The sequence below is a fragment of the Balaenoptera musculus genome, chromosome X (genome assembly GCF_009873245.2).
Source record: "Balaenoptera musculus isolate JJ_BM4_2016_0621 chromosome X, mBalMus1.pri.v3, whole genome shotgun sequence".
Taxonomy (NCBI): Eukaryota; Metazoa; Chordata; class Mammalia; order Artiodactyla; family Balaenopteridae; genus Balaenoptera; species Balaenoptera musculus.
In genome coordinates, this window is record NC_045806.1 from 40,958,196 (window position 1) to 40,986,096 (window position 27,901).

A 27,901-nucleotide genomic window follows, 5' to 3' on the forward strand; every position below is an offset into this window, starting at 1 on the left:
TAGGTCCCATTTGTTTATTTTTGCTTTTATTTCCATTTCTCTAGGAGGTGGGTCAAAAAGGATCTTGCTGTGATTTGTGTCATAGAGTGTTCTGCCTATGTTTTGCTCTAAGAGTTTGATAGTGTCTGGCCTTACATTTAGGTCTTTAATCCATTTTGAGTTTATTTTTGTGTATGGTGTTAGGGAGTGTTCTAATTTCATTCTTTTACATGTAGCTGTCCAGTTTTCCCAGCACCACTTATTGAAGAGGTTGTCTTTTCTCCACTGTATATTCTTGCCTCCTTTATCAAAGATAAGGTGACCATATGTGCATGGGTTTATCTCTGGGCTTTCTGTCCTGTTCCATTGATCTATATTTCTGTTTTTGTGCCAGTGCCATACTGTCTTGATTACTGTAGCTTTGTAGTATAGTCTGAAGTCAGGGAGCCTGATTCCTCCAGCTCCGTTTTTCTTTCTCAAGATTGCTTTGGCTGTTCAGGGTCTTTTGTGTTTCCATACAAATTGTGAAATTTTTTGTTCTAGTTCTGTGAAAAATGCCATTGGTAGTTTGATAGGGATTGCATTGAATCTGTAGATTGCTTTGGGTGGTATAGTCATTTTCACAATGTTGATTCTTCCAATCCAAGAACATGGTATATCTCTCCATCTGTTGGTATCATCTTTAATTTCTTTCATCCACGTCTTATAGTTTTCTGCATACAGGTCTTTTGTCTCCCTGGGTAGGTTTATTCCTAGGTATTTTATTCTTTTTGTTGCAGTGGTAAATGGGAGTGTTTCCTTAATTTCTTTCTCAGATTTTTCATCATTAGTGTATAGGAATGCGAGAGATTTCTGTGCATTAATTTTGTATCCTGCAACTTTATCACATTCATTGATTAGCTCTAGTAGTTTTCTGGTAGAGTCTTTAGGATTCTCTGTGTATAGTATCATGTCATCTGCAAACAGTGACAGCTTTCCTTCTTCTTTTCTGATTTGGATTCCTTTTATTTCTTTTTCTTCCCTGATTGCTGTGGCTGAAACTTCCAAAACTATGTTGAAAAATAGTGGTGAGAGTGGGCACCTTGTCTTGTTCCTGATCTTAGTGGAAATGGTTTCAGGTTTTCACCATTGAGAACTATGTTGGCTGTGGGTTTGTCATATTTATTGTGTTGAGGTAAGTTCCCTCTATGCCTACTTTCTGCAGGGTTTTTATCATAAATGGGTGTTGAATTTTGTCGAAAGCTTTTTCTGCATCTGTTGAGATGATCATATGGTTTTTATCCTTCGATTTGTTAATATGGTATATCACATTGATTGATTTGCGTATATTGAAGAATCCTTGCATTCCTGGGATAAACCCCACTTGATCATGGTATATGATCCTTTTAATGTGCTGTTGGATTCTATTTGCTAGTATTTTGTTGAGGATTTTTGCATCTCTGTTCATTAGTGATATTGACCTTTAGTTTTCTTTCTTTGTGACATCTTTGTCTGGTTTTGGTATCAGGGTGATGGTGGCCTCGTGTAATGAGTTTGGGAGTGTTCCTCCCTCTGCTATATTTTGGAAGAGTTTGAGAAGGATAGGTGTTAGCTCTTCTCTAAATGTTTGACAGAATTCGCCTGTGATGCCATCTGGTCCTGGGCTTTTGTTTGTTGGAAGATTGTTAATCACAGTTTCAATTTCAGTGCTTGTGATTGGTCTGTTCATATTTTCTCTTTCTTCCTGGTTCAGTCTCAGAAGGTTGTGCTTTTCTAAGAATGTGTCCATTTCTTCCAGGTTGTCCATTTTATTGGCGTATACTTGCTTGTAGTAATCTCTCATGATCCTTTGTATTTCTGCAGTGTCAGTTGCTACTTCTCCTTTTTCATTTCTAATTCTACTGATTTGAGTCCTCTCCCTTTTTTCTTGATGAGTCTGGCTAATGGTTTATCAGTTTTGTTTATCTTCTCAAAGAACCAGCTTTTAGTTTTATTGATCTTAGCTATTGTTTCCTTCATTTCTTTTTCATTTATTTCTGATCTGATCTTTATGATTCCTTTCCTTCTGCTAGCTTTGGGGGTTTTTTGTTCTTCTTTCTCTAATTGCTTTAGGTGTAAGGTTAGGTTGTTTATTTGAGATGTTTCTTGTTTCTTGAGGTAGGATTGTATTGCTGTAAACTTCCATCTTAGAACTGCTTTTGCTGCATTCCATAGGTTTTGGGTTGTTGTGTTTTCATTGTCATTTGTTTCTAGGTATTCTTTGATTACCCTCTTTCTCTCTTTTTTAGATGGCCTACCCTGTTCTTTAAAATTTCCAGGGACTAATAATTCAGATTTCCTCTTGGTTACATTTTCTGATGCTTCATGTAGTATCTAGAACATTCATTGTAGAACGAGTCATTGGTATGAGAAATTTCTGTTTCTTCCCTTGCTTGGTTTCCTTGCCTTGGGCTCTTAAGTGTCAGGAGGGGTTTGGGGAAATAATGGGTTTGCTCAGGCCTGGTAGATAATTTGGTGGAAGAATGGGAATCTTTCATCCCATCGTGTTATCCTGACTCAGACTTATAGTCACTATCATTTATGGTTGGGAAATGCCTTAAGTTTGTATAAATCCATGGCCTCTTGGCTTTAACTCATCTACATAAATAGTAAAAATAATAAGAGATATATAAATAACACTGGCATTATTGATCATCTGTTTTTTACTATACACTTTACTAAGCACTTTATGTATTTTATTTCATATAATCGTCATAACCCTATAAGTTTGATACTATTATATCATAATTTATGATTATCGTCCTTACTTTTTAGCTAAGAAAACTGAACTTTGTAGAAATTAAGTAATTGCCCAAGATCACCATGCGAGTGAGTGGCAGTAAAAAACAGGTTTGTGTGAGTCTATAGCCTATGCTCTTTACCACCATCCAGTATGGCCTCCATGGCAGAAAATCATGAGTTTAGCTAAAATATATCTTTGGTATGTAATCTGGCTGTGCCTTTGTACAGGTATAACCCCTCCTGCTGGTTCCCCTTCTAAATAAATGTGGTGGCCATGGCACCAAGAACGCACAATGCAACATTTTATTAGAAGGAATGGTAGTAGGGGCCTAGGAGCCAAAAGGGTAAATGAAACATTTTATTAGCAGTCAGAGTATTCACAGCAAATAACAAAGCTGGATTTGTAGAACCATTTGCTTTCTCGAAAGGGATCTGTCATGCCTCTCAGTTGGCAGAGCAGGGGATTTCCCCAGGGTGGGAAGGGAGAACATTCAGCTCCACTGTATGGCCTGAGTGCTGTTGGGCCCATCCAGTCAGTGCCTGGAATCTGTCATTTGTTGATTGTTATCAGTGCCTTTCTTTTGCTTTTCTAGGATTGTAGCTGACAAGGTAAAGGAGGTCCTATTTATCCGACCCCGGAAGTACATCCACTGCTCCAGCCCAGAGACCGCAGAGCCTGGCTACATCAACATCATGGAGCTGGCGGCATCCGTGTGCCGCTATGACCTAGATGACATGGACATCTTCTGGCTCCAGGAACTCAATGAAAACCTCGCAGAAATGGGTAAGTTGTTTCCTCACAAGTAACTTGTTCCTTGACTTGATTTGTGATTTTTTTAAAAAGTTGTCAGGACCATTTTAACTTGCTTTCATTTTGTGGCTTCCTTTCTTTTCTGGGCTCTTCATTTATTTTTCTCTTTAATCTTAATCTTAATGAGGCATTTCCTGAAATGCATAAATATATTGAAGTAGAGCAGTAATATTTAAATCTGACCTTGTCTTTCCTTGTTCATGGTGAATGTCACAGATCAGGGACGGCATGTAGGTTTCACTTGGCCATTTCCCAGTTGTGAGTGTGAGATTGGTCATGGCTGATTGGACTTCTGGTTGAGAAGGATTCTGAGACTGGTTCCTCGTTCGGCCCTGAAAAGTACCATGATCAGTGAGCAGGGCCAAGGGTAGTGGCACCTTGACATCTCCACCTGATGGAGAGAAACTGCAACTTCAGCATTAGGCAGCAGCACTGCAACTGACAGGTTGATGTGACCAGGATGCCTTAATGCAGGACTTGTATTTTGCTGCCTGGAAGAAGAATGGCAGGCCTAGGGCAAAACAACCCCAAAGCAGTTCTTAGCTACCTCCAGTGAGTTCTAGAGTTGTCATGCTACTCTCAAAAAATAGAATAAAATGAAGCAAAAACAAGCAAATAAAAAACCTCGTAGTAAACACAGTAGTAATTTTAAAGTAAACGTGTGCCGTACGGTACCATACCGGCAATGCTCGGAAATCCTAGGCTGAAAGGAAACTCACCTTATACTTACACACAGTTCCTTTTGACCTGTCTTCAGCCTAAACAGTGTTTAGGTCCAAGTGGTCCTGTGAAACTGGGTGGTTTTTAACTCTCTGTATGAGATATGGTAAAGGATACATTTGATTTTGTTTTTGTTTGAATCACATTTGTTCATTGTTAGTACAACAAGGATCAGTGGTTTTCCTCTTCTTCCCTTTTTTTTCTTTCTTTCTTTCTTTTGAGGTTGGTATCTGAATGCATGTGAATACAAAATTAAAATTATACTAAATCCAGTTTGGCATGATGGTGATAGTTATTCTGCCAGTAACCAATACTAACTCCTTGCTTTTTAAAACATTCTGTTTTATGTCTTCTCTTGTTCTGCCTTCTAAGAGGAAAGAGAGGGGTCAAAAAAATTTAGGGCGGGAACCACAAAGAGAAGGGAATAAAAGACTGACAGAAAGGGAAAATGAGAGTATGAGGGCATAATCAAGTGGATCGATGGCTCAATGTACAGTTGCGTTTATGAACCATACAGCATCCATATACACTATAGTGACTACAGTGCTGCCTTCAACATGACACTGCCTTATAACCAAGTCCCTTTGGTATTTTGCAGTTAATTCCCTTTGGATAAGTTTTTTTAAAATAAGCTTTCAAAAAATTTTTTGAAATAGTTTTAGCTTTCAAGAAAAGTTGCATTTTTAATACTGTTACCATATACGCCTCACGCAGTTTGTTTCGCCTCATGTTAACATCTCACTTTACCATGATACATTTGTCAAAGCTAAGAAACCAGCACAGGTACAGTACTATTAGCTAAGTTCCAGACTTTATTGGAATTTCACCAGTTTTTCCACTAATGACCTTTTTCTGTTCCAGGATCCCATCCAGGATACCACATTGCATTTAGGCTTGGATGAGTTTTAAAAAAAGGATTGCCTTATCTCCAGCATTCCTTTTGAGTGAATGATATTGTAGTAAGGTTCTAAGAGCTTAAAATAAACTTTCAAAAACAATATTAACTTAAGCATGTTTTTTATTCAGATTAAGGAATTCTAAAAGTTGAGTGCTTACTGCATACCAGTCACTATACTAAGCAATGTATGAACATGATCTCATCTCTGCCTCACAAGAAATCAATGAGTTTGGTATTATTATCCTTATTTTTATAGATAAGGAAGCTAAGCCCTAAAGAGGGTAAATAACTTGTCAAAGCTTATATAACCAATGTGAGGTCAAATTGGAATTTGAATCCAAGTGCTCTTATAACCAGACACTATACTCCTTCACTCCAGGAAAAAAAAAAGTGTAATTTGTCTTGGCTGGAAAAATTAAACATACTACCTGAGTAGTTTTTGGTTTCATAAGTAGCTACAACATTGAAAAGGTAGTTTATGCGGAATTCCAAAGTTCCTTAGGATCTTATATTGCAGATGAAGTGGTGTATTTGGATAAATTTGTTTTGGATCACTTTGAGAAGTACTCCTGAGTTTATAAGCTGTTAGAATAAATATATGTGTGCTCTCACAAAATCATCAGTCCCCCTAAGAAGAAAAATGTTTAGTTATTACCAATAGCCATCATATGAATCTTTTAGTTGAGTTATTATGTATAGAAGCCTAAGAAAAATTAAAAGTATAGAAGGAAAAGGAATCAAGAGGCAAAAAAGGTAATTTCAGAATTTGCAGTTAGACCTTTATGAATGCTAATGTTTATTTTATATTATAGTTTGTCATTAGAAAATATTATTGGATTTTCTAAAAGTCAGGTTTGAAAAACAAATAACAAATATTTCATATGTATAATCACATATACAGTACCTAGAATTTTCCTTTATGGCTTAATACCTTTTTGTATGAAAATTTCCGTGTTGTAACCATTAGATGTGCTCATTGGAACTAATTTGCTAAGAATGAATTGTTATTTATATCCAAATAGTTATATGATTCTAATTATTTTATTATACTATAAAGTGTTCAATATTACAAAGTCCAATGAAAGTCCTCCCTCAGTGGGAATAAGAGAAAACAGATTCAGGGGAGTTCCCTGGTTGCCTAGTGGTTAGGATTCCGGGCTTTCCAGGTTCAATCCCTGGTCAGGGAACTGAGATCCTACAAGCCGCATGGCACAACCACAAAAAAAGAGAGAGAGAGAGAGAGAGAGAGAGAGAGAGAAAACAGATCTAGGAGGAGACTGGCTAGGATTTGGACAGAAAATTGAAAGGGTCAGTATATATAACTTACAAAGAATATGGTGAAATGTATTTCTCCTTTCATGTGTCAAACACTAATATGTGATGATAGGTAAATTTTAGAATAGCTCTAGTAAAAGATTCTTTAAAATCTGGTAGTTTTAGATCAGGGAAGAGATGGTTTTATCCTTTAGAATCTCCCCACCCCTGCACCGGGCTCACAGTAGGTGATTTGGGAATGACAGCTGACTGATGGGTTGATTGATTGTTTGTATTTCTGTGCAGGTTGTGGGCCAGTTGATGAGAATCTTATGGAAAAGACAGTAGAAGTCCTGGAACGCCATTGCCATGAAAATATGAACCATGCTATTGAGACAGAGGAAGGGCTAGGCATAGAGTATGATGAAGATGTGATCTGTGATGTGTGCCGGTCTCCAGACAGTGAAGAAGGGAATGATATGGTGTTCTGTGATAAGTGTAACATCTGTGTGCATCAGGTTAGTGAGAGTGGAGACCGCCACCTCCCCACGGTCAGCCTTTCTGAAGTTCAGTGATCATCTCCAGCACCCGTATCTGGGTAGCAGCTTGCATTTAAGGGTGAAAATAAAGATTTGGCCTGGCTGTTCTCCAGTAATTCCTTTAGAAATAATACTCCTTATGATCCCCAAGGTGACTTATTAACTTTACTCCAGGGGGCTAAACCCAGGTCTTTATTGTGTATCTTCATGCCCATGCCATTGAGATTGCCTTGTTCGATACTTTTACAGTCCCCTGGGGAGTCTCCTTGCTGCCTGCCTGGGAGTCTCTCCTCTGCCTTGGAGTCCCTGTTATATATCATCAGGTTACACCCATGGTCAGTAACGTTGGGGAGTTTACACTTCCTACAGCTGGAAGTCAGGACTCCTCATCCTGGCACCCAGAGCTCTCCTCTGTCTCCCAAATATACCACTCCCAGGAAACTAGGTCTACTCCACTTTTAAACATCATAGAATTTTAGGATTGTAAAAAACCGTCCCACTCCTTAATTTTACAGATAATACCAGGAGAGGTGAAGTGACTTTACCCAACCTCTTACAGCTAGTTGTCATTCTTTCTCTACCACACTACTTTTTTTAATTAATAGTAATGATGATGGTGATATCCACATTCTTTTCAGCTCTTTCCCTTTTTTCCCCCACAAGCCCTATGCTCTAGCAAAATAAGGTGACTCAGTGGGGCAGTGATGAATATTCCTGATGCTGTCCTGTCTCCATGTTTCAGCCACACCAATTTAAAATGCCTTCTCCCACCTCCGGCTAACAAAACTTTACATACCTTTCAAGACCTAGTTTGAATCCTTTCTTGAACTCCCTTACCCTAAGTGATTTTTCACTCTTCTGAACCTGTTGTGTGTTTCATTCATTTCATTGATTTATCTAGCAAATAGGTATGCAACACCATCCATGTGCCAGGACTGTGCATGTTTTTGTAGATTGAAGTCCATGCTGCTGTGGAAGTGCATGGGAGGGATGGGGGTCGGGGATAACATCCAGAAGGTGGCATCCAAGCTGAATCTTAATGGCCAAAGGGAAATGCCAGAAAAAAACAGCAGCGTGTGTTCAGGCAGAGAGGAGAACATGTTCAGGTGGGGTAGTGAGAGTAGGCAAAGTATGTTAGAGGCAACTCTGAGCTGTTCAGAACTGTGGAGAGTGGTGGGGTCGAGTAGGGAATGCATGGAGAGTGAGGGTAGAGAGGGATACAAGAGACACATGTGAAGGGCCTTCTCTGACAAACTAAGGAACTTCGGTTTTGTCCTGTCAACCCTGAAGGATATGATTTGTAATTTAGAAGGATCATCCTGACTACAAAATTATTAAAATGATTAGATAACACAGGAGATAGAGAGAAACCAGGACTTAAGACTTTATTTTAGTTCCATGGGCCACCTAACCTAACCCTCTGTATTAAAAGGTACTCAGAATATTCTGTGATCAATTGGGTCTCTTTCTTCCTTTTACTTGTATCCTTTTAGAGTGAATTTTGAAAATTTATCTTCACTCTACCAGTTATTGGCATTTATGTCTCACCTTTAGTGAGAGAGAAAATCTTTACTACTTAAGTACGAACTTAAATATCTGACAGTACAGGTCCACAGTCCCTTCTATGCATTTCCAAAATTTTAAAGCTCTGAAAACTACAAGTTTTTACTTAAGTTTGGCACCAAAACTGATTTGAGGGCAGTAGCAGAACTCACCCCATATGAGGCTATTTGTAGTCTTTATTTCATTTTGTGAAAATACTCATATATTTTGTTAGAGAAATATTAATGTATTTGATTATATGGCACTGCCCTGGTCCCATTAGGGGGTTAGGTAATATGCCATGTCTATACTGTACCACTTTTCTAAGATATGCACAATTCTGAATTTCCTGATGTTTCTTACCCTAGTTTTCAGATAAATGATTGTGGATCTTTAGTAGAATTGAAGGTAATAGTACTGAGGTCATCTGTATATGTTTTCTGTATTTGTCCTTCACAGTTGGGACAACATATTAATGAATTACTTCCAGGTTCTTTAACTAACAAAATGAAATGTAGCATAATAATTCTCCTTAAAGGTATTTTGCTTTGAAAACATATCCAGTAATGACTATAAATGGTGCCCTTTCCTCACGTAGAAAGAAATGACAATAACACCTGACCAGGCCTTGCAGAATATAAGCTGGTATGTATTAAAGCTGGATGTTGATGCCACATAAAGTTTCATATAAAAGAGAATTCTTCCGAAGTGAGTAGGTTCACTTGAATTCTAAAGAGATACTTAGGTTAGAGCTCCCTCTGTTGACTGAAAAGTGACTTAAATGATTTGGAAGATTTGGTTTACTCAACAGAATTGGGGACATGTTGACAATTAAATTCATTAAATATAATTTTTCTTCTTTACTGCCACCATATTATATCAACTGTTTGTTCCTCTGTGACTATAATACACTTATGGTCAGTACTTTAGAAGAGAGGTTTATTTTACATCAGTAGATGTTGGATTTTAACAATTAATTTAAATTTTTTTCATTAAAAAGTGTGAAAATTGGGACCATTCCAAGGCCCTTAATGTATTCCATTTTCTGCCTCTTAGCCCAGGTATTGAACACTCAAACTGAGGCCTAAATTCATTTGCCTGAAGGTACATGCTCATAGTTTTTATACCTGTCATATATATAATGTTTAGCACTAAATTTATTAACCCCTTGAAATTATATGTAAAACATATGTTCGTGCATGTGTGCAGTTTTTTAAAAAAATACAGTCCAACCTTCGTCATTTTGTGGTCTAGAAAAAGTTGAGAGCCACTACAATGAAATACAAGCTTCTATGATCTTATGACCAGGAATAAGTCTACACAAGAGCTCAGTAAATGATTTTCTACCCAATAAAATGGCCAGGTGATAAAGGGTATTCCTAGAACCAGCTTCTGGTTTTTCTTCTGCTGGTCTGAAAGAGGCTCTGTTTTAGGGAGAAAGCTTGCTTTCATTTCCTTGCAGACTTTCTGGATCTCAGAGAAAGAAAAAGCTTTGAAGGTTAGGGACCTTATAAAATGATGCCCTGCTTTTGTGACAGCAGCCTAGTTGGAATCCAGCTTCAGTTGTTGAGTGAAATTTATTTGTTCTACCAAACCACCTGCTCAAGCTCAGCGTAGAGAACCTTCCAGATAAATTGATGGTAAAGGACCTACCCCCAGTGACCTTACAGTATCACTGAGGAGATGAAACATAACAGTTAAAGTAGAGAAGAATACATGATGTCGACTAAGTACCTGGAGAGGGAAACGACGTTGAGTGGAGGGTGGGAGTCAGGAAGTGGAGCAGACACAGGGGCTACGGTGATCTGAGAATTGAGGTGAAGAACAGCAGGCTTTTTCTTTGAAGGGCCAGATAGTAAATATTTTAGACTTTGAGGACCACATATAGTCCCTGTTACATATTCTTCTTTCTTTTAACATCCCTTTAAAAATATGGAAACCATTCTTAGCTTGTTGGCCTTACAAAACAGGCCTCAAGAAGTAGGCCCCTGGTTTTAGATGGGGTTGGGGGTGGGAGCAGAGGGGGTTTTTAGAGGGTTTATTGCTGTGCAATGGTATGAAGTCTTTGTTTTAGTAAGAAGAATATGACAGCCAAATAGAAGAAGGATTGAAGGTATGAAGGGAGAGGAAGAGAATTTAGAAATAAATCAATCCAGGCATGACGTGAATGAGGACTTGGATGGAGCAGTTGTGGTGGGGATGGAGAGGAAGGTCAGAGTCTAGTGACCACTCCGTGGGGATTAGTAGCAAGCCCAAGGGACAGTAGATGAAGGAAAGTGGATAATAAGAGTCAAGGAATTTGGATCTGGAAGCTGCGAAGCATGGTGGTGATATGGATAGAGAGAGTTTGCAAAGGGGGCCAGTTGCGGGGGTAACATGATGGTGACTGTTGGAACTGGAATCTGAGCTGTGGGTGAACTTTCTGGGGCAGGCACAGACTTTGAAGCTGCGGTGGTGAATCAGTCAGTAGTGAAGGTATGCTAGGCCACATGGGGAGCCAGGTGGCCCCCAGCTATAGTCTCTAATGGTGAGAGTAGAGCAGTAAGGGGGGAAGGATGGGCGAAATTAGAGATGGTGAAACGGAAATCTAAACTATTTTCCAAACTAATCTCCCTCCTCCCACCTCCAGTAGTAATTCATTTATTTATTTGTCCAACTTCATTCTGTAAGGAATTTGAAGTAGCTTCAAGGACTCATTATGGACTATTGTGATTTAGTCTAATATTCTGTTCAATTCAGGATCCATTCATAAGTCCCTTTTTCTTCAACTCAAGCAAGTAACTGCTACAATTTCCTGAGAGTGCTTTTCATGCAGCAGGCACTGTTAGGCTCTTTAACATTAGCTCATTTGCTCCTCAGAAGTTTCATTCTGCTTATTTCTTAACACTTTTTTCTTGATCACAGCAGTGCATGACATGTAGAAGTTGTTCAGTGAGTACATGACTGACTAATTATAATACATAATCATTGAGAAAGCTTTAGAAAACGGAGGCAAAAAAGAAAAAAATATGTAATCACAAAACTCAGGTAACAGTTGGGCTAACCTTTACGTGTATTTCCTTCTAGTCTTATTCTATCGTCCTTAAAGTTGATTCTCATAGACAGACATGCTGACCTTAAAACAGATGCTAGAAGTTGCTTTTTTTTTTTTTTGAGTGTTTTAAAATTACTAAATCCTGGATATGAGCTCGTTTGGCCTTATTTGCCTCTTTCTCCTAAAAGTGGAGGGTACTCTGTGACTGTGTACCGGAGCAGACATTGACCCCGTGAGAAGACGCTAACCATCACCCCCTCTCCTCCTCGTGCCTCCAGGCCTGCTACGGCATCCTCAAGGTCCCAGAAGGCAGCTGGCTGTGTCGCTCCTGTGTCCTGGGCATTCATCCACAATGTCTGTTATGTCCAAAGAAAGGTGGAGCCATGAAGACCACCAGGACAGGGACTAAATGGGCTCACGTCAGCTGTGCCCTGTGGATTCCAGAGGTAAGAATTCATCCAGGTCTGTGAGGCCATTTGCTCTCCCACAACGTTCAGACTGACTCAGGCTTCATGGAGATGCCTCATGCCTGTCCAGGCTTCTGAGGTGACAATGGTTCCACTTGACCTCCCTCACATCCTTCTTTTGCAAGTGGGCATGTGAGCCCATGCTAATTAATTTATAGGTGGTACTACCAGTGGTATTGGATAAATTTGGATGAGAGGAGAGGGTAGGAGCAGCAGATATTTTAAAGGTAAAACCTACCTTAAAAATACCAAATCTTAAGTGTAGAGTTTCATAAGTTTTTACACGTGTATGTATCTGTCACCACAACCCAGACCAAGACATCGGACATCCCAGAAGTAGACATAGAGCATCCCAGAAGGATCCCTCACACCCACTTTCCAGTCCTTATCTGGTTCCCTATTACCCAAGAGTAACTACCATTTTGATTTCTATCAGTATAGTTTCGTTTTGTCTAAAAATGGAATCATACAGTATGCACTCTTTTCTGTCTGGCTAGCAGTCTATATTATAGTGTGTGTCAACATTCATGCCTTTCTATTGCTGAGTAGTATTCCATTTTTTAAGAGTTTCTTTATTCAGAATGCCACCCCTCACTATTTAATCTGGTCCTTCAGTTGCTGTTATTTCCTGAGGGCTTCCAGACATTACTTCTAACTTTTTATGGCTGCCCTTTTTATTTTTATTTATTTATTTATTTATTTATTTATTTTTAATTTATTTTATTTATTTTTGGCTGTGTTGGGTCTTTATTGTTGCGCGTGGGCTTTCTCTAGCTGCAGAGAGCAGGGGGCTACTCTTCGTTGCAATGCGTAGGCTTCTCGTTGTGGTGGCTTCTCTTGTTGTGGAGCACAGGCTCTAGGCGCGTGGGCTTCAGTAGTTGTGGCTCGCGGGCTCTAGAGCACAGGCTCAATAGTCGGGGCCCACGGGCTTAGTTGCTCCACGGCATGTGGGATCTTCCCGGACCAGGGCTCGAACCTGAGTCTCCTGCATTGGCAGGCGGATTCTTAACCACTGCGCCACCAGGGAAGCCCTATGCCTGCCCTTTTTTAAAAAAAACAAAATCTGTTTGGACATCTCATTCACATTCTCTCTCCGCAACCCCTATCCAAGCCAGCAAATTTGTTAGCACTTTAACTGCAGAACAAGAGAGACTGCAGAATTCAGTTTATGAGGAGCTGATGATACTGTATCAGAAATTCATTCTCCTTTAAAACTTGCCTGGCTTTATTCTTGTTAACGTCCAATCTGTCTAGCAGTCGAGCTCACAAAGTTAAACTGAAAGTTCTAGGTACATACTATGGTATTCTTATGGATATAGAAGTCAGTTTGTTTTTTTAATTTGAGTAGTGGTTTCTTTTTCTTACTAAGAACATCCAGCTAATAGACATGTGAAATGAACTCTGAGGTTTCTGGCCTGAGAGTCACTAGTTTCTAGCAGCAAATTCCCCAGCTAATAAAGCAGGCTCTTTCAAAATATTAAAAGTCTGGAACATGACTCAGGAAGAGTTCTTTAAAAGTAAAAGAAGCTTTCTCACCTATTGACATTTTCTTATGGTTTCTAGTACCTGGTTTCTAGTACTTTTGGGGCTGTTCTAGATGCCTCTGATCTTTCTCCTGTTGGTTTCTCGATGTGGGTGGAACTTGTACTAGTTTAACTGTCCTTACTCAACAGTCCTTCACTTTTCAAAGTCGTTTCTCTCTTGGAAACTCATGTATGTATTTTTAAAGAAAAGAAAAAGAAAACACTTTTTACCAGAAGTTGCTTGACCCCTTATTTTCACACGGAAAAACGTTCTGTGTTTTTAAAAAGCGTCTCTTTCAGCACTCTCTCAAAGACTAATTTCACTTTAAAGCTACTTTGACTGAGAGAATAGAGTAAGCTGGTGATAGTTAACGTGATTTTAAAGACTGGTTTTAAAATGTTATCCTCATCTTTTCTACTTATGTGCTGCAATCTCTTCATTACACAGATTGCTGCTACTTTCCAACGATACTATGTCACTGCCGCTGTTTTTCGTCATTCATTATTAAATGAAAAAAACACAAGGCATGTGGCACCATCTCAAACACGCGAGAGGTGCTAGATTTTGTGAATCTTAATTCCTTTCCTTAGTAGCTTTCTTTGGTTCCTAAGTAAAGTGTAGATATCTTTGATTCATTAAGGTGACCATGCCTAGTCTCTACTCCTGCCCTCTCATCCTATATAGGAATCATTTATATTACTGGAAATGATTGAAGCCCTGAGCAGTGACTAGAGATGGGTTTTATTTATTCTAAGTTCCATAGTAACCTTAGGAGACATGGCTCACCTCATTGTTTTGATGTTCTGAGCTTCTTGTAACATCATTTATGGTTTGTGAAAGGTACTTCTGGAATGCCTTGGTGCCTTCTGCCTTATGGTGGTGTTTTATTTGTAGGTCAGCATTGCTTGTCCTGAGAGGATGGAACCAATCACAAAGGTCTCCCATATTCCGCCCAGTCGGTGGGCCTTAGTCTGCAACCTGTGCAAGTTGAAGACAGGGGCTTGTATTCAGGTAAGTCCCAATGAGAAGTGGTGGAGTGGGCTAACACCAAATTGGCCAGACTCACCCTCCCAGTGAGAGCATCCTGCTAATTGAAAGGTTACTCAACAGGCTTCCCACTCACTCCTAGAGCTCTGCTACTGTACAGACCATTTCTGGAACCCCTTTTTTGGATGTTGCCTCTGGACCCTTCAGCTTATTCTTTTCAATAGCCATAGTGGTGGTTAATTTCCATCCTCCTCTCTCAGATCTGATGAATTAGGTGAGTTCTGAAGCTAGATGATCCTGGGTGGAAACAAGCCATAACTAAACAACCAGGCCCATGTTCTTGTGTGGCTCACCCGTTGTAGATGGATGACTTGGGTTCCAGGATGATTTGACAGATGACCCTGTTGCTGGACTAAGTGCAACTCATTTGACAGGGAAAGATGCATCTGAATGGATAAATTCTGGTTGATAGGTTTGAAAGTCATTCTCATAGGCATATTTGTTGCATATGGTAGTGCAAGTAGAGTTTTCTGAGACATCTGAGGCATAGAAATTCAGCTGCTTGAAGTAGAAGTCGTAGCTGGTGCACCCAAAAGCAACATTGGAGGTGGGGAGGATGGGGCTGGGAGAGGCCAGTCACCGCCAGAAAAGGCAGAAAGGTTGACCCTTCATAATCTAGTTTTCCAGAATGTCATCTCACCTTTTATTCCAAATGTAATAAGGTGGATTTCCTGGTGAGAGGGGAGGAAGGGCTGGCCTTCCACTTCCCAGACCTCTTGCATAGTATACAGTCTGGTTGGAGTTAGGTTTGCATGTTCACCTTCACAGAAAGGGGGCCATATGATGTCATAGCTTAGGGACAGTGGCTCTAGGTGTTTCGTGAGGTTCCTTGCTATCTGGCTCATCTTGCAGATTTCTTGCTCTAGACCTGGGATCAGCCACTCCTCCAAGTAACCCTGGTTCTTTTACTGGGAAATGGTATTTAAAGAATACAATCTGGGGCTTCCCTGGTGGTGCAGTGGTTGAGAATCTGCCTGCCAATGCAGGGGACACGGGTTCGAACCCTGGTCTGGGAAGATCCCACATGCCGCGGAGCAACTAGGCCCGTGAGCCACAATTACTGAGCCTGCGCGTCTGGAGCCTGTGCTCCGCAACAAGAGAGGCCGCGATAATGAGAGGCCCGCGCACCGCGATGAAGAGTGGCCCCCACTTGCCACAACTAGAGAAAGCCCTCGCACAGAAACGAAGACCCAACACAGCCATAAATAAATAAAATAAATAAAATAGTGTTTAAAAAAAAAAAAAGAATACAATCTGGACCCCAAAAACACTTTTAGTTTTTAAACTCGTTTTTACATTTGACAGAATCGGATACTTTGTCTTGCTTTTTAAAAAAATTTTTTTCCTGCTGATTTTATTTATTTGAACTGTAGCACTTTAGCAATTATAAGGGGGAACATTTTTAAGGAAAACTATTCCCATGGGGTCTACTGCCTTAACAAATTGCCTGTTTATGCTTTTCTAAGTTCTCTCCTGATTGCGCCCCACATGTGAGCCCCTTGAGGGCCAAGGTTATGTATCATTCTTCCCCTAGCACAAAAGAGTGCCTGCCCCTTGTCAGTGCTCAATTAGTGTTTATTGAATAAATATATCTGTATTTAATTGTATCATAGATTAGTTTGTAATATGCATTCTCCCCACTAAAAAATAAAATATTTCCCATCTTTTCATAATTATCATTTAGTCATTTTCTAATAGCACAATGAATTTCTGTCTGTTAATTTACTTATTTTCCTTATTGTGGTACCTGCATTTTCCCCCATTTTTGCTGTTTTAAAGGATGATTTTTTTTACAACAGTTAGTAATTGGCAGCATGACTGTGGTGAGAGAAAAAACGCCCCATATTGCCACATTCTGCCCTCTATTGTAGTTATTTATCTATGAGTCTTAGCTTCCCTAGTAGGCTGCAAGCTCAAACTGTTTCATCCTTAGATCCTCCAAACCCCCGACATGGCCGATGGACAACAAATATTAGATTGATAGATGGATAGTGGATGAACAGATGAATGGAAGAAACATTCTGGAGTGGGTTTTTTTATTGCAGGGCAGTGGTTTTGTTTTTATTACTTAGAGTTTAGATTCTGCATTTTGTAAAGGTCTTTCCAAATTAAGACTCTTAAAAAAATTTTTTTTTACTGAGTAAATTAGAGATTTAAGGAAGCTCCAGTGAAGTCTTAGTTTCTCTCAATCTTAACAGATCCAACACCTTTTTATAACAAATATTTTGTAATGCATCTATACTACCTTTACTTTAGTAATACCTCTACTTAGTAAACTATGAGTTTACTAAATGAAAGTCGTGGCTTAAAATATGGTTGTTAAAATACAGGTATATAATTGCTAATTCTTAGTTTTCTTGCTGAGGTAATAAAAGGAAATACATTAATGATTTTACTTGTTTCAGCATTCCCTATCCAGTTCCTCTGTTGCATGTAAGTTCATGAACCAGCAATAAGTTCTAAGCAAAGGATAATCAGGCTTCAAAATTCTGACTGTGGTGTTTCCAGCAAGTAGTGTTAAGCAATGAGAAAATTCAGTAACACTTTTCATCACTCTGATGGCTTTGTTCGGGTGGGCTTCTCTGAATGGCCCAACCTAGAAATGGTTCTTTTTCTGGCCATCTCCGTTTTCTGCATAATGACCCTCCTTGGGAATTTAGCCATCATTATCTTGTCATGCCTTGATGCCAGACTCCACACCCCCATGTATTTCTTTCTGTCTAATCTCTCTTTTTTGGACCTTTGCTATACTACTTCCCCTGTCCCCCAAATGCTAGTCAACATCCAAAGCCACTGGAGAAATATCAGCTACCTAGGATGCATAGCTTAACTTTTCATATTCCTTAGTTTAGGATCCACTGAATGTGTACTTCTTTCAGTAATGGCCTTTGATTGTTATGTAGCTATCTGCCAGCCTCTCCATTACACAGTTATCATGCACTCTTGGCTATGCCAACAACTGGCAGCAGTGGCTTGGGTGACAGGTTTCAGCAACTCTTTGGTGCAAATAGTGTTGACTTTCTGGTTACCTCACTGTGGTCCATATCAGGTGGAGAATTTCTTCTGTGAGGTACCTGCCATGGTTCAATTATCATGTGTTGATACATGGATCAATGAAGTGGAGATGTATGCTGCTGTGGTGGTCATAAAAGTCTCTTAAAATTTTGATTATAAGGAATTTCACTTATTCAACAAATATTTGAGTGCCTAATTGCGTGCCAGGCACTGTTCTAGGCACTTCGGATTTATCAGTGGACCAACAAAGAACTTTGCACCATGGAACTTACATTTTGGTTTGGGAGAAATCGGTGATAAGCAATAGATACTAAATATCGCGTTAGAAGGTGGTAAGTGCTATGGAAAGGAAAAACGTGGAGTATGGTAAGAAGATGGGGATTGTGGGGCAGGAGGCATACATTGCAAGTTTAAATAGAGTGGTAAGAGTAGGACTCACCGTAGCTGTGGCATCTGAGCAAAGACTCGAAGGTGAGAGAAGACAATGCAGATATTTGGGGTAAAAATATTCCAGACAGAGGGATCAGCCAGTGCAAAGGCCCAGAGATAGGAGTGTGTTTGGCTTGTCCGAGAGATAGGAAAGAGGCCAATGAGAATGGAATGGAGTGTGTGGGAAGAGAAGATCGGAGAGATTACACAGGGACCTGATTGGTTAGGGCAGGGGTTGGCAATTTTTTCTATACAGGGCCAGATAGTAAATATTTTAGGCTTTGGAGGCCATATGGTCTCTGTCACGACTACTCAGTTCTGCCTTTGTAGCACAAAGGCGGCCATAGACGATACTTAAAGCTTTACTGGAATATAGCCATGCTCATATGCTTATTTATGGACTCTAAATTTATTTTATATGTCATAAAATATTGTTTTTCTTTTGATTGTTTTCCACCATTTAAAAAACGTAAAAACCATTTTCAGCTCCCATTCTTAACTCATGGGCCACATAAAAACAGGTATCTGGCTGCATTTTGGTCTGTGGGCCATAGTTTGCAAGCCCATGGTGAAGGGTTTCCAGGGCCCTTATAAGATCTTTTGTTTTGGCACTTCCCTGGTGGTCCAGTGGTTAAGACTCCACGCTTCCAATGCAGAGGGCACTGGTTCGATCCCTGGTCAGAGAACTAAGATCCCAGATGCCACGTGGCGTGGCCAAAAGATTTTTTAAAAAAAAAAAGATCTTTTGTTTTTACTTAGAGTTTAAAGGGGGAGCCATTAGCAGGTTTTGAGCAGATAAGTAAAATGATTTGATTTATATTTTTAAGGGATCACTCTATGGAATCATGTCTAAGATTTGCTTCAAAATAGTCTGGAGGGCAGGGTACTATGGGGGTTAAAGATGAATCAAGATGGGTCATACATTAATAATTATTGAGTCTGTATAATGGGTATATAGGGTTTAATATAGTATTCTCTATGCTATTATGTAGGTTTTTCCATAGTAGAAGGTTAAAAACAAAAATAGGCACTCTGGCTGCTTATTTGGAGCAGACTGTGAGGAGGGAAGGTTAGGAACGAGAAAAGCAATTAGGAGGCTATTACGGTAATCCTTGAGAGATGGCAGTGGTGGCTTTGTCTGGAGTGGTAGCCCTGGAGGTGGTGAAAAGTGATTGGGTTCTGGATGAATATTGAAAGTAGAGCCAAGAGGATTAACTGTGGATCAGGTATGAGGTGTGAGAGAAAGACAGGAGTTGGGGATGCTTCCAGGTTTTGGCCTGAACAGGGAGAAGGGTAAAGTTGCCATAAACTGAATGGAAAAATCTACAAGTAGAAGAGATGTGGGCGGAAAGATCATCATGAGTTCAGTTTTAGACATGTAAGTTTGAGATGTCTACCAGATATCCTAGTGGAAATATTAAACCGACAGTTGTCTATGCGAGTTTGGAGTTTGGGAGGAAGTTTTGGACTGAAGACATAAATTTGGGAGTCACTGTCATGTAGGTATCTTTAGCCTGCACTGGGTAAGATCACTGAGTGAGGGAGTGTAGATAGAGAGGAAAACAGTACCAAGCACTGGGCCTTGCAGCATTCCAGTGTTAAGTAGTCAGGAGAGTAGGGAGAGATAGCAGAGGAGACTGAGAAGTCACCAGGGAGACAGGAGGAAAACCAAGAGAGCATAGTAGCCTAGAAATCAAGGAAAGAAAGCGTTTCAAGGAGAGGGGAAAGATCAGTGATGTAAACATACTGCTGGAGTAAGATGAGGACTACAAATTGACCCCTGAATTTAGCAATGTGATTACTGGTAATCTGGATGAGCAGTTTAGGTGGAGTGATGCTGGCAAAAGCTACATTGCCAAGGGTCAGGGCAAAGAAATGGAGTAGGAACAGTCCGGAAAAGTGAGGGAAAGAAGTCCGCTCTTTAAGATGGAAGAAATAACAAGTATGTACAGTCAGCCCTCTGTATCCGCAGGTTCTGCATCTGAAGATTCAACCAATTGCAGATTGAAAATATTTGGAAAAAAATTCCAGAAAGTTCCAAAAAGCAAAACTTGAATTTGCCTTGCACAGGCAACTATTACATAGCATTTGCATTGTATTAGGTTTTATAAATAATCTAGAGATGATTTAAAGTACGGGAGGATGTGCACGTAGGTTACATGCAAATACTGTGCCATTTTATTTAAGGGATTTGAGCATCTGTGGATTTTGGTATCCACAGGAAGTCTGGAGCCAGTCCCCCGAGGATACTGAGAGTCTATTGTATGTATACTTGTTAACATATAGAACATAACAGTATGCATGCAAAGAGAGTGACCCATGGAGAGGAAAAACTGCTGGAGCGAGGTTTTTCAGTAGGTGAGAGAGGGTGGGGTAAAGAGGGTGAGAGAAGGGCAGCTTCAGGTAAGAGCACAGCTTGTTCTTCCCCGGTAACAGGCTTGAAGGCAGTGTGTAGGTGCAGTATTAGATAGGTGTGCTGCTGGGAATCTGCAGAGCACTCTTTTTTTTTTTTTTTTTTAACAGATTCCTGGTGCCTCCTACTCTGCCATCTTCCCAGAATCCTCGCTCTTATTGTTTTGTTTTATTTTTTTTTATTTTTAAAAATTTATTTATTTTATTTTATTTTTTTTATTTTTGGCTGCGTTGGGTCTTTGTTGCTGCACGTGGGCTTTTCTCTAGTTGTGGCGAGCAAGGGCTACTCTTTGTTGCAGTGCGCGGGCTTCTCATTGCGGTGGCTTCTCTTGTTGCGGAGCACAGGCTCTAGGCCCGTGGGCTCCAGTAATTGTGGCCCATGGGCTCAGTAGTCGTGGCTCGCGGGCTCTAGAGCGCAGGCTCAGTAGTTGTGGCGCACGGGCTTAGTTGCTCCGCGGCATGTGAGATCTTCCTGGACCAGGGCTCGAACCCACGTCCCCTGCATTGGCAGGTGGATTCTTAACCACTGTGCCACCAGGGAAGCCCTATTTATTTATTTATTTAGGCCGCTCCATGTCTTAGTTGCAGCACATGGGATCTTCATTGCGGCATGCGGACTTCTTAATTGTGGCATGTGAACTCTTAGTTGTGGCATGCATGCGAGATCTAGTTCTCCAACCAGGGATCGAACCCGGGCCCCCTGCATTGGGAGCGTGGAGTCTTACCCACTAGACCACCAGGAAGTACCCAGAGTGCTCTTTTTGATTGTTGTAATTTCCTCAGTGAGATAGGAAACAGGATCATCAGCTGACAGTGAGGATGTGGGTGAAGTCTCAAGGTTTGGGGAGAGAAGAGGTGTGAAATAGTTTTTTGGTTTGGGGAAGTGCACTGTGAATGCCAGGCTGCATTAAAGATCTTCCCCCCAAGTGAGGGGGGGTGAACTTCAGGTGACCTTGTGAAGTGTGGCTGTATTTTTCTCCACCTATGTTCTGTCTATACTAATATACTGTATTTGTTTACTGTTTTTGATCCCCATATAGGGAACAAGATTCTAAATTACTAATTGGTTTGAAATTAACTTAGTGGTGGTTTAAAAGGGAAAAAGGGTTTTGGTCTCTTTTTCCACAGGAAAACTAGGTGTCAACCATGGAAAACAAAGCCCACTCTATTAGTATAAGCAGAACATAGGTGGGGGTCAAGTTTTATTAGCATCTTTGTTTTTCAGAGGTTTATTTAAGGGTATTTGTGATTAGTAACACACCTCAGGTATTTTGCTTTATAAACTCTTTATGGAAATTTCTTAACTGTGAATTGTGTTCATTCTTCCTATCTCCCAGCAGTGGGGAATACCCACATCTCTCCTCTTCCTTTGATTTGGGAACATTCATTCGGCAAGGATAGAATCTAACACTGGTGGTTTTGGGGTCTAGACTAGCCAATATCTACAGCCTCCATATCTGGGAGCTAGAACCTTTCTCCTGAGGATGAAGGTTTCTGATAATCGTGGAACAGGTCCTAAAGACTGGGTTCAAAACAGATGCCCCAGGGCTTCCCTGGTGGCGCAGTGGTTGAGAGTCTGCCTGTCAATGCAGGGGACACGGGTTCGAGCCCTGGTCTGGGAAGATCCCACATGCCGCGGAGCAACTAGGCCCGTGAGCCACAATTACTGAGCCTGCGCGTCTGGAGCCTGTGCTCCGCAACAAGAGAGGCCCCGATAGTGAGAGGCCCGCGCACCGCGATGAAGAGTGGCCCCCGCTTGCCGCAACTGGAGAAAGCCCTCGCACAGAAACGAAGACCCAACAGAGCCATAAATAGATAAATAAATAAATAAATAATTTAAAAAAAAAAAAAAACAGATGCCCCAGACAGCTCTGAATTTTGCTTAAACCCTGGACACAGTCCCTCTGCCGCCTTTCCAGAATTCCTGTAGGGTCCTTATATATCTTATGTTCAAGCCCCATTCAACCTAGATCCAGATGTTTTAGACCTTCCCTGAGAAAAAAGAAAGAACAGTGGTTAAAAATACAGCCTTTGGAGCCAGATTCCAGGGGTCCAAATCCTGGTTCCATCTCTTGTTTGTTATGTAATCTTGAGGAAGTTACCTGCCAAATCTGTTCCTCAGTTTCCACATCTATAAATGGAGATGATAAAATAGTACCTACTTAATAATGTGGTGAAGAGCTTAACACAGTGCCTAAGAGATACTAAATACTCAGTAAATATTAGTGGTACTAGTATTTGTACTTGTTGTTATTGTTCATATTATTCCCTGGAGTCAGTCTGACTGTGTTGATGGAAAGCCCTAGCATTCATCCAGTCAAACTGAATAGAATCATTAAACATTTGGTGCTGGAGTAGGTGCCCCTTTCGACAGTAGAGGAATGTGGTCATGTCTGGAGTTACATGCAGGTTTAGTGAAGTCAGAATAAATTGGTGGGCCACCATGAGTTTACTGTTAGGCTAATATGAGCTTGACTATGAAGGAAGTGAACTTTTTTAAAACAAATGAAAATCTTTGACAAGTGGGGAAATGCAAGTACGTCTACTCAGTGACTATTAAAGGTGGTACTAGTAGAGATGGAAATTAAATGTTAAGATTAAAGGGCATCAAAAAAAATTAAGAGGGAAAGCACCTTAATATTTTTCTCATATATTCCAAATTTTATTTGTGAGTACAAATTGTTCCTATTCTAAGATATTTCTGGTCCTTGCTTTCAGGTGTTTATAGTCTATTAAGGGAGACCAGATATAAACATGAGAAAAGTTAAATAACACTCAAGTGACATCTCCCCTCAGACCTTGCAGACCCTTAGGGATGAGAGATCAGAAGGGCTGGTGGCCACCGTTGGTGCTAGAGTTTAAGTACATAATGGCTAAATAGGTTTTGTGGGCTAACTTTGAATCATTTATGACATGGTTTCAGTGACCAAGTTTTGAGAAAATTGCTCTGATATCACCCATTTGTCTGTTCACAGATTATTGGGGATTAAGGGCAACCAAATGGGCACTGTCCTGCAGCAGGATTAGAACTGCTGAGGACATATGCACCAGGCCCTTGGTGTTCAGCGCAGGTGTCATCTGCTTTTGAGGAGGACACTCTATTTTGTTTTGGGGGGGGGTGACAAAATATTTCCTTAAAGAGGCAAGAAACAATTTAATTCCTAAATCAGTCTCTGGTGTTCTTTTTTCAAAGATTTTTATTCCAACCATCCTATCTGATCCAGTTCTCATCCCACAGAAACTCCAACTCCCCTTACAAGTGTGAATATATAAGGGTAGCATTTTCCCTCTAATGAAAGTATTTCAAAAACTCATTTCTCTTCTATAATTTCTGAAGAATAGGTAGAAAATTCTTTCTTTTTCCCCCTTTAAAAGTAAATAAACCATAGTGAGATACTACTTCATACCCACTAGGGTGGTAATAATCAAAAAGGCAGACAATAACAATTATTGGCAAGAAGGTGTAGAAATTAGAACTCTTATGCATTGCTGGTGGGAATGCAAAATGCACAGCCACTGTGGAAAACAGTTTGGCAATTCTTCCAAAAGTTAGACATAGAGTTACTGTATGTCTTAGTAATTCCACTTCTAAGTATATACCTACAAGTTAGAGGTCCCCAAGACCACTCTCAGTTTCAATAATTCACTAGAAGGACTCACAGAACTCAAAACACCGTTATACTCATGGTCATAGTTTATTACAGTGAAAGAACACAGATTAAAATCAGCAAAGGGAAGAGGCACATAGGGCAGGGTCCAGGAGAGACCAGGCATGGAGCTTCCAGTTTCCTCTCTAAGTGGAATCTTGTGGACAGTGCTTATTTCTTTCAGCATTGGTGTATGATAATATACACAGAGTACTGCCAACCAGCAAAGCCACCCAAGTCTTGGTGTAGAGATTTTATTAGGAGTTGGTCACATAGACGGGGCTGACCACCTGCATGGCTGGCCTTAGTCTCCAGTCCCTCCAGAGGTCAGGCTGATACCACGTGGCTCAGAGCTTCCACCATAAATCACATTGTTAGCATAGACTATCTGACATGGCCCAAGGCCCCCAGGTAAATAAAGACACTCTTATCAGGCAGGACATTCCATGGGTTTAGAGGTTACCTCTTAGGAGCTAGAGGCAAAGGGCCAAGCCTTTCTTCGGCAAGGTTAATCTTTTATTGCACATTACCAAAGAGAAATGAAAACATATGTCCGCACAAAAACTTGTACACAAATATTCATAGCAGCATTATTTCATAATAGCTAAAAAGTAAAAATAGCCCAAATGTCCATCAGCTGAAGAATGGATAAACAAATATGGTATATCCAATATAATGGAATATTGTTTGGCCATATTTTAAGAAGAATGAAATTCTGATACATGCTACAACATGGATGAACCTTGAAAACGTGCTACGTGAACGAAGCCAGATATAAACTGTCACATATGATTCCACTTATATGAAATGTCCAGAATAGGCATTTCTATAGAGACACAAAGTAGATTAGTGGTTGCTTGGGGCTGGGATTGGGAACAGGGAGTGGCAAATAGGCATGAGATTTCTTTTTGGGGGTGATAAAAATGAACTGGAATTATGTAGTAGTGATGGTTGCACAACTCTGTTAATATGCTAAAAACATTGAAATGTATACTTAAAATTGGTGAGTTTTGTGGTATGTAAATTATATCTCAATAAAGCTGTTCTTTTAAAATGGGCAAAATAAAACCTCCCCTATCACCTTAAGTGATTACAGTAGAAATGAGATATATACAAAAGCATTTTGTTTAATAGAATGTGCCAAATATATGTTTTTGGGAAAAAAAATTAAAAGTTATTTGGTTAGCATTTCTCCTTTACCACCAAGGTATATGGACTTCTAGCTATAAATATCATAGAATGACCTTTTCTTGAAACTAGATGTATTTTATGGCAGAGTTTCCTAAGGACATTCCATTTTTCATCTAAGTACCCAATTCTTATTCGTGTATTGTCTTTTTATTTTGAGTAATTTATATTTATGTCTCTACATTCTATAAATTTGACCTGAGAGAGATGATCTGTTTTTAGCTTCCCATTAGTAGTAGTTTTATGTCACACACTGATGTCCTTGAATAGAAAACAATCCTTTTGCTTTCTCTTCCCATATTGTTGTCAGTTATTAAACAGCAGAAGAGCACTATGCCCAACACTTTTAATCTTTTGCTAAAGAGTGCCTTTTGCTACTTGTGTTTTAAATGACCAGCTAGTTTCTTATTCAAGGGATAACCAAAGGTACCCAGATAAAAGTATAGTTTGGGGCTTTCATCATCCTCATTTTCATGAGGCTTTTCAAATACATAGAATTTTTAAGAATACAAACTTCGATGTAATGTAACAGACTCTTCCAGTTGATCTAAGTTGGGGTGGGCTGTTTTAGGAATACAGTAAGTGGCTAGAGTACCACTTAACTGAAAAGTGGAAGGAGTTGAGGGCAGGGAGCAGTGTAGGTAGAATATCAGGTACTTTACAGGAAGTACAAGCAATAATACATGTGAGGTTGGATAAGATGATCTTTGAATTGTTTTCCATCCCTGGAATTCTTTATCCTGTGAAATTAGATTAAATGGAATCTGCCCCCATTAAAGCTTTGATGGTTGCCAGCATTCTCTTAAGTGTTGAATTTCTCAGTCTATAAGGAGACCTATCAGGTTTTGCATTTTTTTAGTCTTTATTCATATCCAAGGTCATCCTCTGTGTTTAGTTCTCAAAAACCCAACATATAGGTAATTGAGCAGTCTGCCCTCCAGATGCAAGCTTCCAAAAGATTTGAGACTTGGCTTTAACCATGGGAATTCCCACTATATCTTTTGAAACAAATCCTCCATTGCTTTCCCTCCTTCCTTTGCATAAAAATATAAACACCCACATGCATTTTAAATCTTTGGAAGGAAAACTGTAACATAACCATAACAAATGGTAATTGAGACTAACTGAAGCACAAGAGTCCAGCAATCATGGGCCAGGTTCTCTCTGCCTCCCTGTGAGTCCTCAGCGCATGCCCCATAGTGATACTTAACAAATGTGTTGCATCTATGAATGGCAGAATATTATAAACTTAATTCCAGATTGTCTGTAACCATACTGTCCAACAGAACTTTCTATGATGTGATGGAAATCTGTGCTGTCCAGTATGGTTGAAATGTGGCTAGTGTGACTGAGGAATTGAATTTTTAATTGTATGTAATTTTAATTTTAATAGCTGCTTGTGGTCAGTTGGCTACCCTGGCTACCATGTTGGACAGCACAGCTCTATAAGACCAATTTCAAGAAGTTAGGTTACTTAGATATTGGAGTTCCTGTGGCCTTTTTTAGAACCAATAGCTGCTCTGGCAATAATACTGATTTTGTTTTCCTTTCAATTGTTCAAAAGCATTTCTTGAGTACTTCCTTGTTCAATAGTTGATGGCAATGCAAAGATGAATGACACAGCTTCTGTCATTAAGAGCCATGGCCAGGGATTTTACATTTATTATGCTATAGGTACAGTGTGAAAAGGACCACTGTAGAAGCATATAATAAAGTGATATCGGGGTCACAGAAAAAGTACAGCATGACTCTTTACAGGGGCCAAAGAAGAATTCTCGGAAAAAACTTAATGCTTGAGCTAAAATTTAAAGGAGAGTTTGAAAAAACATTTTTTTGCCTCTGTTTTTACTGTTCTCTATAAGAGCAGATTTCCTGGGTTACTTGTAAAGTGTCCATCATGGTCAGTTTAAGACCAACTTTCTCCCTGTCTTTCCTTTGCTTCCTATGAGCTCTCAGTTTAGGCCCAGGCGTATAGGGCTTCCCCTTTCCCCCCACAGCCCTGCTGCCTTAACACATCTTTTCTTCCCACAGTGCTCAGTGAAAAGCTGCATCACTGCCTTCCACGTCACCTGCGCCTTCGAGCACAACCTAGAAATGAAGACCATCCTAGATGAGGGGGATGAAGTAAAGTTCAAGTCATACTGCCTCAAGCACAGCCAAAACAGGCAGAAGCTCGGGGAGGCCGAGTACCCCCTACACAGGGCTTCAGAGCAGGGCCAGACCAAAAGCGAGAAGACCAGCGTGCGGGCACAGAAGCTTCGGGAGCTGGAGGAGGAGTTCTATTCCCTGGTCCGTGTGGAAGATGTGGCCGCAGAGCTGGGGCTGCCCACACTAGCTGTGGACTTTATCTATAACTACTGGAAACTAAAGCGGAAAAGTAACTTCAATAAGCCATTATTTCCTCCGAAAGAGGATGAAGAAAATGGCCTGGTGCAGCCAAAAGAGGAGAGTATTCACACTCGCATGAGAATGTTTATGCACCTACGGCAAGACCTAGAGAGGGTAAGGTGACCAACTTTGACTAGTGTGTAGGTCTTGGTCTGCACAGAAATGGAGGCCCCACTCCAGTTTTTAAAAGAACACAGCTCATTTACATTTAGAGTGTAAGCTTCTGTGTCCTTGCTTATCTTCTGAT

General features: G+C 40.2%; 1 protein-coding gene across 6 annotated transcripts in view; it reads left to right on the plus strand.

The window, feature by feature from the left end:
• Window positions 1-27,901, plus strand: part of JADE3 (jade family PHD finger 3) — a 162,623-nt gene that overhangs the window by 126,769 nt on the left and 7,953 nt on the right. For 5 of the 6 annotated variants that reach the window (XM_036839628.1, XM_036839629.1, XM_036839631.1 and 2 more), the window contains 5 exons: window positions 3,333-3,523; window positions 6,729-6,940; window positions 11,816-11,983; window positions 14,423-14,539; window positions 27,298-27,768. In XM_036839628.1, the coding sequence (XP_036695523.1) occupies window positions 3,333-3,523; window positions 6,729-6,940; window positions 11,816-11,983; window positions 14,423-14,539; window positions 27,298-27,768 (1,159 nt within the window). The remainder of the gene's footprint in view (window positions 1-3,332; window positions 3,524-6,728; window positions 6,941-11,815; window positions 11,984-14,422; window positions 14,540-27,297; window positions 27,769-27,901) is intronic. The other variant, XM_036839633.1, reaches the window with a different exon arrangement.